Below are 11,657 nucleotides of genomic sequence, written 5' to 3'. Positions count from 1 at the left end.
AAATTCTGATCTATTTCAGGGTCTGCCTGGTATCCCGAGTGCCAGGAAGACAAAATCACTGTGGTTTGAATATTGTAGTAATACTGGCTCCTGATGCAACAATTTAAGTTTCAGAATCTTTGGATATCATAAAAATCAAGAACAAAAAGTTACAGTTAATGCTTTTCACTAGACAGAAAACAGAACCAGACCTTAATTACCTTTCAGCATCAATTATTCTGGACAACCGGCTGATTAAATAGAGCATGTTGTAATAAAGCTCAAATAATTACTATAGTAACTTTGTCCACGACTGAATTCACAGCAGGAAAAAAAAATAATAATAAAAAAATCCATTCACAGTAAAAGGCTTCTGTACAGTTGCAGGGCATTCAACAGTCTCCGCAATATATGGTGGCCAGATGCATAACTGATCAATGTTACATTGTTCACATTTGTAATTTTAAGAGCACTGCAAAGAGGTAGTGATTAAAAATAACAATTTTAATGTATCTATTTCTTAGCCAAGATTGCAGCATGTTATGCAAAATGCTATATAGTTTGGTAGGACTTCTATGCTGTATTAGCTCACATATTAACTCAATGTTATAATGATGTCCAGCTCCTCCCTCATCTCCACATACTTTAAAAAAAAAAAAAGTAACACACTGCTTGCTTTCTTACAGAAAGCAAAGTCTCAAAATGCCATAATGTACACTAATGTTTTAAAAAAGCACAACTAATGTAATGCAAGGCTTGCTTTCCCCTACATGGACTGCAAGATCTTACAATCCAGGGGTTTCACATTAATTTTTATATTCATCAGATTGGAAACCAGAAAAATCTATTCACTCTGATTTTCTTCGAGGGAACAAATGCAGACCCCCACTTCTCACTTAAAGAACTGATAACTCATTTCCCCACAGAGATTTCAGGGTATTGTCATCCTTGAGATCTTCAAGTGTTATGCAAATGTTCTCATTTTCATTAAGGAGCTACTTTGAACTATTTAAAAATAACTACGTTACATCTTTAATGCATCCTCTATTATACATTTGGATTCAAACAGACTTTTTTGGATATGTTCTGATAGACAATTAAATACATTAATTTTTCAGTGAAGACCTACATTTGAGGGGGCAAGCAGCCCAAATTTGAATAGTTGCTCAGTGATTTAGGAGGCCTCACAGTGCTCATAAGTAACAAACTCCCAGCTCAAGACATCAGTCAGCAAGGGGGAGGCATTATCAGATCTCTATCCCTTCTGTCTTTTTTTTTTTTTTTTTTTTTTTTTTTGGAACATCTGCATTCTCTCCATGACAGTAACGTCTCTATCAAATACAGTGAGGCGAGTAAATGCAGGTTGAAGCTAGTCCACTTAATTCCCAATTCAGTCTAAGCTAACGATCCATCTCCCTCCATATTCCACCTGGCAGCAATTACAGGAAAATCCTTATCAACCATTACAGTGTCTCTCTAACACACTTTAGGTTTTCAGTGGGTTTATTATTGAGCTTGGCTTTGATACAATATTCAACAAAGTCCACTGAAGGGGGGGTGGGGGAGAACACAGTGCTGCATGTTTCAGAGAATAATGTAAATAGTACCATCTTGGATACACTGCATCTGACATTTGTGCTTTTCAATTCAGATGTTCAGATGCCTTCCATCCAGAAGGGAGGACATCATCATGAACCATCCCTGAGCTTTTAGTGAAACACTTTTCCTAGTTAGGACTTAAAAATATGACATCCTGATACTGGTTTTAATGCCTAGAAGATGTAGTGGAAGATGGACTTCCTTAAAGTTCTGTAAGAACGCATAGCCCCCTACGTCTTCCTTGTACATTAATAACTTTACATAAGTTATTTTCCTAATATAAAGTTTAATTAGCACATTAAAGAAAAACAGTCTAATAAAGCAAGGATGTGGACTATCTGTGAAGACTCTGCCACCACATACTCCGTGAGCAGTTCCTAGCAGATTTTAAAAAAAACAAAACAAAACAAAAAAAAAACAACAAAACAACAAACCAAACAAAAAACCCACAAAGATCATAAAGTTTTGGTATTTCTTCACTAATAACATTCATTAGCTCATCACAGATAAGGTGACAGATTATGCAATTATTAATATGATTTGTTGCAATGGAGCACTGCAAAAAGTAAGCTTGCTCCAGAAAAACAAATCGCCCTGCACTTACTAAAAGAATCACAGAAATGACTACAAAATTACATGCTTTTGCAATGAATTGTAAATTAAAGACTTGCTTTTTCTCCCACATAAATCACTGTTACTTTAAGGGTAGGGAGGAGAACAGCACAGGACAAACTTCAGTCTCTATTTTGTTTTTACTGGAGAACTATGCCTAATAAGCTTTTTATTTAACACACTTTCAACAGCACCAAAACATTTTATACAACACGTGTCTCTTAATACTGGTTCAAGTAAGTTTTAGTGGATCAGATAGGCTAAATGTCATGTTGAAGAACAGAGGCTCAGCTACAGATGCATTTGAGCTTACAACAATTTTAAAAGCTCACAAAAAATTAAGGTGGCAAGTGGATTTGAGGTTTGGTGGTGGTGGTTTTTTTTGGTTTGTTTTTGTTTTTTGTTTTTGTTTGTGGGTTTTTTTAGCACACAATTTTGAGATGCACATAAAAAAAGAAAAGTACCATTTTACCTTTGGAGAACAAATACAGCATGTTTTGAGACAAAATATTTGGTACTTGGACACACTGACAACCAAACACAGGAGGGGATTGTGCTAAATAAAGCCAGTGTCCTTTCCTAATGTAACATAACAGATTAGCTTTCAACAATTAGTTATTTTAAAGTGCTTTCTATTCTTTCCCAGAGAAGAACACTCAAAAGCACACTCACACTTCCCAGAGAAGAACAAACCTCAAAAGTATTTATTTGTTCTAGTAGAAAACTATTCCACTGTAAAGACTTCGTTTCGAAATTTTTTCCACTTAACATAAGGAAGTATATATTAAAACTCCTTTTTTCCAAAAAAGAAAAGTAGTACATATTTCAGGTTAATAGCACATTAAATAGCTCATTTGTTGGAAAAAAAAATAAAAATTATCTGACTACAAGCCACAGCAATATTCTGTCAGAGGGTTGGTTTTTTTTCCTGTGGGAAAAGGGCGGTTTCACACGTACAGATAGGCTAGTTCAACAACGTGTACGTAGTAAAGACATTTACTCAACACTAAAGCCGAACAGAGAGCTTTACCATTTTACTAGTTCAAGCAACATAGAAAGCTGCGTAGATTTCGTTTAAACTCATTAGATATAAACTGAAAACAAATAAATAAATTCACACCCAGATATAAATTCACACCCAGAACCGCTATCCTCCAGACTTAACTAGAGCTGACTCCAGTATATCACCATCTCTCATTCATCATTGTCCCACTGACGGAGGTCAACGCATCTGCAGTTCTTCTGATGGTACAGTATGCGCAAACGTGCTCATTTGCTTTAGGTGGGTCAGCCTGGTTATCTCCCAAATCACCTAAGCAAGCTGATTAAGCTACCGGTTGAAATACTTAAAACAAGTTCTGGAATACACACACGAACTGCTCTTACAAAAGGATGCCGGCAGTGACTTACTCCCAGCAACACAGTAGCAAATAACAGCAGAGCTCTCAAACAGTAAAGCCATCGTCAAAACAGACACCTGCCCTACAGCAACAGAGTTTACACTGGAATCTGCACCCCTTGAATTAAGATCAGTTAATTGCTAGGAAGTTTATTTGTAGATCAGTTTTCAGAAAACAAAAACCTTCTTATAGTATTTATCAGTCTGTAAATTTTTCCTGAAGGAACGAACAGCCATATTAAAATTTAGTTATTATACTTAAGAGCACTGGGCAGGTAAAATACATTTTCTGGCTAAAAGTACTTAATTTGCAATTTTGCATTTGATATCTCATGTCTTTTAAATAGTCCTTATAAAACAGAAATGAAACTACTTACTGGTTGCATAGCTCTGGCTGTCTAACTAAATTTTGAATGAATTCATTCAGTCCTGCTCTTCTCTGTTTAATAAAATCTGGAAAAAAAAAGAGTTGGGTTTATTAGAATGATCAGTCAGCTTACGAAAAAGACTTATTTTCAAATTTAGGTTTTTTTAGGACTTAAAGTGCAATTAAAAAGAGACTGGTTCATGACTGGTTCAGAACAGGATTCTACATATAAAAGTCACAAGCTTAAAACATTCAAGTGAAGTGCGTTCAAATTTCTGTTTCTCTGCAACGCTACTTGAAAACATAGAAAGCCAGGTGGATTATAAATGCACTGAAGTGCTTCAAGAACAGCGTGTAACGACAGTGGGCTAACCTGTGCAGCCTTTGTTGCACGGGTGAGCCCTTCAAGATCTGATTCTGCTCCAATAAAAAAAATAAATCAAAAACAACACAGGCAAAATTTGACATCAGTTGCACAAGTCAAGTTTTTACACCAACAGTCCCACCAAGCAGCATATTTCCATAATATATGTATGGCAGTTGGAAAGTTGCACAATTCATCCTGCCAGCAGGCACTCACATGTAACCATTAAAGATAACTAAACAAAATGCTTTTCTTTCCATTTTGGACATCATCTCTAATGTAAAAATAAAATAATAAATAATAATTATAAAAACTATAAATAATAATAAAAATAAAAATATATATCAGAATCTCCACCCTCATCCAAACTTAACTTTTCTTTAGCAATATAGAAAGACACACAGGGGATCTGAAATAGAAAGAGAGCTCTAATGTGAAATCAAGTGCAATCCAGAATGATCTTATCTGTAATTACTCATATCAACAATAATTTGTATAGAAAAAGAATATTTAACTTGTGTATTATCTTTTAAGATATTCCAATGACTCTATCACATAGATTATTGACAACTATTAGAATTTTAAATTTAAATTTAATTTCACTTAAAAGACGTATTTTAAATATTAAGAGAAATGTTCATATTGTTTCAGGGATATAACTCCTAAACCCTTGTTAGGGTATTTAATAATCCCAAATTACTGACATCAAACAGGAAAGTAAATTTGCATAAAGATGTAACGGGAGTCACCACCATCAGCAATTTCAGTACGGTGGCTGTACTGATTACAACATCATTAGTACATCAGCCGCTCTAAGCTTGCAGAGCTATCCATGTTGTCGAAGACAGAACACCTGCCTCGTGTCAGCTCAAATATACTCTGTTATTTTCTAGTTCTGTATTCTGACTGGTTTCTATGATTTCCCTCTGCCCCATTTTTGAAGTTAAAACAAGATTAATTTTTAAATAACCAGGTGACAATGAAAATGGAGCATTTAGATGACAATGTATGTTATGACAGTATTTTTGGTAGATTTTGGAAAAAGGGATTTATAAGTTTCATGCTACTGCACTCCAATGTCATAGCACAATGCTGCATACCCAAGCATGGATTGACAGAAGTAAAATACCTTTTCGGCATTTGTAAAATATGCGACTTATTTCAGAAACCAGTAGAAACATTACATCAAAGCTTCAATAAATCAGCGTTAAGACAAAGAATTATTTAAATGAGCATCACGGCTCCATCTCCACCTTGCCCCCCAGCAAGAAACATCTTGAGAACTATTTAGTTTCTCATGCTTCAAAGATTTCAGCATAGTTCACAGAAATTTAAAACAAGTTTGAGGACCTTGTTTTACATATATAGTTTTAATAAAGTTTTAGATTGGGTTCCCCCCTCCCGCCCCCCATTTAAACTCATTTCCTAAATTTGACTCTAAGAACTCCGCCTGTACATTTGGCTGTATAGCAGACCAGACTGCATGACATTACCAGGTCTTCAGCCAGCTCTGAAAACTCCAAGGTCAGAGAAAAGGAAAGAAACCAAAACCAAACAAGAAATCTCTATAGATACAATACATGTAGAACTTTTGGCAACTATTTACACCTTCATCAGAAGGGACCATCAGAGCCTGGATACTTGCATTTGATTATTTTAATAAAAAAAAAAATAAGGAGGAGTTTCATGTCAGGATCCAGATGATTCGCTTTTAACTGTCAAAATTAATTTGTTTGAAAGAACTCTAAAAAACTGAAAACAACACATCCCAAGAGTTCAACATGTTTGGATCCATTTATTCTTTAGCTAAGGAGAAAATGAAATGCTTGAAACAGGTGCAGGCGGAGGTGAAACTACAAACAGTCTGATCACATCGGCAAGCCAAGGGAGGGTGGGCGGCTCTCAATGACCATCAGGAAAACCCTGAAGTAAAAATGGCCTGAGTGAAGGGTATAGAAACACAGAGCAAAGCCTTGCCTTCCCACTTGCCTTTTTGTTTATTCATTGGTGTGCCACCTAGGTTAATTCAATGCACTTTAAAAGTGATTTTTCATTAGTATTTTGATGTGGACAGAGCAAGCTTAATTGGGACCTATCACTGCTAACTGGATCACATCATGTTCACATCAAACAGGCTTCTGTAAGTAGAAAAACAACAGGAAGAGGTTCATTTTTATCTGAACTGTACGAGGAAGCACATTTAGATACAGAGAGTTCAAAAGCCTTCAAAGATAAATCCTTTAGTTATTTCATTTTTCAGAGGTGGTGGGAGGGGGGAAATTCACACAAAGAAAGTTTAAAATTTACTAGATATACATTTAGAGAAGTCAGGGTTTTGACTTTTGCTTTTATAGAAGAGAGATTACACCTGACAGTTCAGAATCTCTCACAATCCTGCACACGGAAGGGTTGGGAGGAACTATAGCCTTCAGCCCAGAAGCACTGGGCCACTAAGCAATACTTTGCTCACGATCACAAGGTAGAACAGCTACCTACGCTAGTTCCTGTTCTTGACTGAAGCATGACTAAACTTTGGTTTAGTCATTGTTTTGAGGACTGGTGGAAAACTCATAAGATAGCTTCTTGTAGGCTGAAATAGACCAATTTTCGTATAAAGAAACTGACAAAATGAGTAACAAGATAACAACTTACCAGGATCAAAATTATCTCCAAATATTCTTTTAGCTGGAATCTTCAGGTTCATGGTGGGAAATTGCTTCTTTAGCTGAAAAGAAAATACATACAATTGGATTGTGCTTAGACATCAAAGTACCTAGAAATAATTGCATTTTGTTTATTTTCTGACAAACAGGTTGAACATCTGATTATTAGTAATTCTGTTCCTCTCTGCAATCTTCTCTAGTCATACACTTCAGGGAAAAAGAGCAAACTCAAAACAATCTGTACTCAGCTTGTTTGTACCAGTCATACCTTTTAAATTCAAAGGCCTTCTCACTTTAGAAAGCTACGGACTGTTGCAGCTATCTTCCGCAATATTGACAAAATGATTTTCCACTTGCCCCAGATTAAAAAAAACATAGGCTAGACTTTCAATGTTGGTTCTATTCTCCTCTTTACTTCCTTCCTCCATCAATTTTCTCTGGTTTTTTTTTGTTTTGTTTTTTGCTTGCTTGCTTGCGTAGGGCTGTATGCCTGAGATTTAAAATGGGTTGGGGATACAGGCCTCTGGGTTTTGCCCCAGACAACATTCTTAAAGCTTTAGAAACCAGAGGTGGCCTACCTCTAAGTCAAAATTGTAAATTGATGAACAGCCTGTTTTACAATGCTGCATTTGATAACTTGATTATATTCTACACTTGATAAACTGACCTGAAGATAGTATACGATAGCATTGAATTTATCAAAAAAAACCCTGATATTATCCAAGCTTCTTCAAGCACTCCAGAAGAGCAATGTTACTCTCATCCTCTTTAAGAGAACAGTTTTCTAATACTGGCAATTCTTCTTTCCTTAGAAACATCAGTATCCCTTTCAGTTAGCAGCACGAGTTCTTTTCAGTGTCCTATACTACATGAATTACACTGAACAGAAACCAGACTAAATGCCCTCCTGGTTACGCTTCCCCAGGACCTCCACCTCTATTTGCACTAGAAAGACCAGAGCTGAACAAACTTCAGCAGAGCAATGCTAATCTGTACGGCAAGAGAATGTGGCAAAGGGAACAGGATCACAACACTCACTCTGCAGGTAGTGAGAAGGGGATACTTTTATTTTTTCCACATCACTTGCAAGTCTATCCCAAGATGCAGGTAAAGCATAGCGTGGTGTGTCCAGGTTGACTTCAGCTCAGACCTTGCAAGACAGCTCCAAGCTCACTGTCTGCATTTGGATACTGCTGCCACATATAAATCCACATGTAGTGAGGCAGAAGGGAGAAAAGCCCAACTACTTCCCATAGCGGCAATGGAAGGGAAATGGAAGCACAGATAAGCAGCTGGTCTTTTTTTTTTTTTTTATGGGGATCACAGCGGAATTTTTTCTTCTTTTGCTAAGTCAAAAATTGTGGGGTCTAAACATGGAGAATCAGAGAAAAGTACAGACATAGGACACGTAACAGACTGCACATCTGAGCAAGTATTTGCCCTGCTTGCCCACTATGTAAAAGGGGCAAAATCCTCTTCTAGAAACAAACCCAAGAAATCCATACTTATTTGCTGAAGAGGCCTATTTTATTTGGACCACTGCCACAAAATTTGGCTATGAAACTGCAGGTTGGAATTGCCATGACTGAAACTTTTATATTAAGAAACAAGTATTTGTTCATTGCTTTCAGTACTTCAATGTAAAACACTTATTTTAAGAGAAATTTATCTATCCAGATGTTTTAAGTTTTGCAGTGATTTTTACCATCATGAACAAACACACATTTCATATGTTTTGACAACCAGTAAATTGGAAGTTTCTCTCATTACATTATAATCCCAAGAAACAATTAACAAAGTAACAAATAAGTGGATTTTGAGTTTGAAATTCAAACAAACCAAAGTTTAAAGTCATTTTCTTTAAACAGGCTCCTATGGTTATTGAATGTTGACTGAAACTCCTCAAGAGGGAATTAACTCAAACCATAACACTGCAAACAAGTGTTACTCTGTGCTATTCTGGCATGACTTCATAGCTTCCCTTTTCCTTACCGTATTGTAGAGTTTATCAAACTCTGCATACCGTCTGAAGACAAACCATTCATTTCTGCCAACAGAGACCAACACTTTGTAAACCTGTAGTAACAAAGATAAAGTTATTGCCAACAGCATAGTTTAATAAAGCGTCCCAGATTTAATCCTGTGGTGGAAATAAGGGCAGGTTGTTAAATGTATTGTGTAAATGTACTTGTTGAGCTATGTATTTCTTACGGCTAAGTCACATAGACATGCACACAAATGATTAAAAGAATTAGAAGAGTCTGGTATTTTACAGATTGTTTGGTGGTGTTTTGTTGTTGTTTTTTTTTAAAACACTAGGTGAGCAAAAACTAACACCAAATCTTATTTAATGGAGTTTCATCAATTAGCTCATATCCAACAAGAATACCTGGCCATCAGATAGTAGCCTATAAAAATTTGCCACTAAATTTGTTAACAACTTGATAATCCATAATATAGACTAATATTAAGGAAGTAAAGCATTTAAACACCGAAGATTGCCTTCGCCAAAACTTAACGAGAAAGCATTTAACAGCATATATAAATGGCAGTTATAAAGAGAACTGTTCCTAGTGACATCTCGAATACCAGTTATAGTCAGAATCCTGGCAGATGGTTGGGGATTTAGACACAATTGTTTGGGGGGGAAAAATGTGGCAGTGGCTGAAATACAGCACAGGCTACATAATACACAGCACTGGGATCAAGGGAGGTGTAGCCTGAACCTGCTGCACGGTTCTGGCCATTCAAATCCCGTCGCAGCAGAGGACTCGAGTAACTAGACAGAATGCCAATACCTGGCTTCATAAATCTGATTGACAGCCAAGCGTCCAGCAGGCTTCTCCTGTCTCTTGTGCAACTAGTTCACCTCTCTTCTCCACCTTCAGTTACTTCTGGAAGGAGCCCGGCTATTCCTTCAGGGGAGAGGATGGGCACAGCAAGGAAATGAGCACAGAAGGCTGCTAATTCCTGATGCAGAAAACTGGACCAATGCCCCAGTCTCCCTTCTATCCTACAACAGAAACTTACCTCTCTTTTTAACTTCCTCTGCAGAAATGGCAACTGCCGCCATCAGTTCCTTAGCCTAAGATTTGCATTCATGCTATGTTAACTGCTCAAATAAGCTGCTCTCAGTCTTCCCTGGGGAACAGAGGAGGCTAGATAGAAGCATCCAGTAGGATGGATGCTGCTGAGACTCTTCTTAAAAAGCTAACTTTCCTTTATACTGCTAAACAAGCATTAGCATAAAACCTAGCCACACGCCTTTTAGAGCCTCCCTAGACTTAAACAGCAAAAGCTTCAGCTGCAGAGACTTAAGTACTGTCCTCCTGAACTAGGTATCTTATACAGCAATCAAGTCCTGCAATTAATGTACAAACACACAACATCTTCACTCCCCATGAGTGCATGGCAGATCAATGCCAACAAGCTTAAGAAGCAGGCCATGGACAACTTCTGAAATTAGCAGGCAAAATGCATAGACTGCAAAGTTCACAGGCAAGCATAACTTAGGATACAAGATGATATTCACCTCCTTGGCAGCCTCAAAATTAAGAGAGTTTTGTTCTCGAAGTAGCTAGCTGTAGAACGACACAGACAACAACTTTTTACATGAGAGCACATCAAAAGGAAGTCAGCCAGTTCACACCACCACCAAAGCTCTTGAGTAACCAACAAAGGAGAAACTGCAAGTTCAACAGTTATGAAAGCACTGAATGGTAAGAACACATATGATAGCTACAAACAATTTGGTAAGACCCCAAAACATAACATGTCTTTGGGCTGTGTTACTACTCTCAGCTACACTTAATGGAGTGATTTGAAAAGATGTGCAGCGCCTGTTTCTAGAAAGGCAGGAGGGAGAAATCTAGCTTTACTTAGGTAACAGCCTTAGTTAGATAATAACCTAATCTAATTACTCCTAAACCAGTCTTAGAAATCTCCTAAAAGATGCATCCACACCTTGTAATACGCGGATAAATGACGTGAAGCTTTGAGAAAGGAAAAAGAAACTGAGTTCCTGAAAACATCACTGTTACAATCATCACCATAAACTGTCTTCCCAGATACAGACAGGGTAGGGTCCAGCTATTTCTGGATGTGATAGATTTCGTCACAAAAAAGTCACTGAAATTAAAAAGCTTCTAATGCTCCTGGATTAAATTTTCAATTTTTATTAAACAAAGATAAGTAAAAAGGTAGGCTGTTTTCCGGTTTCAAGAGACCAAGCATTGAGGAAGTAAGGAAACTATTTAATATGTGTCAACAAAATAAAAAAAAAAAAAAACAACTCCATAATTTCCACAAGGCTGGGGATCCGTATTATACATCACATGTCTGAGACAAAGTTTCCAGATTTAATCAGACAAACAGCAACCTTGAAAGAGATTTCTTAATAAGAAAGATTTCTGTATAGGATGAGGGTATGAAGGGAGACAAGAACAGGTCATAAGAAAACATTAAGCCTCAGACATCAAACAGCATAGGGATAAAAGCGAGAAATCCAAAACAAAGCTCTTCAGCAGAATACACAAAAGAATGGCCCACTATGCAGCAAGGACAGAATAGTAATTAATATAGCCTAGATATGGCCCAAAACAAGCAAGTATTTTGCTCTTTTTATGAGGTGAATGCTGAATCTTCAGAAAAAGGTAGGACAATGAACTAGAGTGG

General features: G+C 36.9%; 1 protein-coding gene across 6 annotated transcripts in view; it reads right to left on the bottom strand.

Moving 5' to 3' along the window:
- The window catches only part of SGK3 (serum/glucocorticoid regulated kinase family member 3), a 62,745-nt gene that overhangs the window by 16,489 nt on the left and 34,599 nt on the right, over positions 1-11,657 (bottom strand). For all 6 annotated transcript variants that reach the window (XM_074577175.1, XM_074577177.1, XM_074577174.1 and 3 more), the window contains exons 3-5: positions 8,976-9,059; positions 6,973-7,045; positions 3,967-4,042 (exon numbers count right to left, since the gene is read on the bottom strand). In XM_074577175.1, coding sequence (XP_074433276.1) covers positions 3,967-4,042; positions 6,973-7,045; positions 8,976-9,059 — 233 coding nt within the window. The remainder of the gene's footprint in view (positions 1-3,966; positions 4,043-6,972; positions 7,046-8,975; positions 9,060-11,657) is intronic.

This window comes from Larus michahellis, chromosome 2 (assembly GCF_964199755.1).
Source record: "Larus michahellis chromosome 2, bLarMic1.1, whole genome shotgun sequence".
Lineage (NCBI taxonomy): Eukaryota > Metazoa > Chordata > Aves > Charadriiformes > Laridae > Larus > Larus michahellis.
This window is presented reverse-complemented; position numbering and strand designations above follow the sequence as displayed.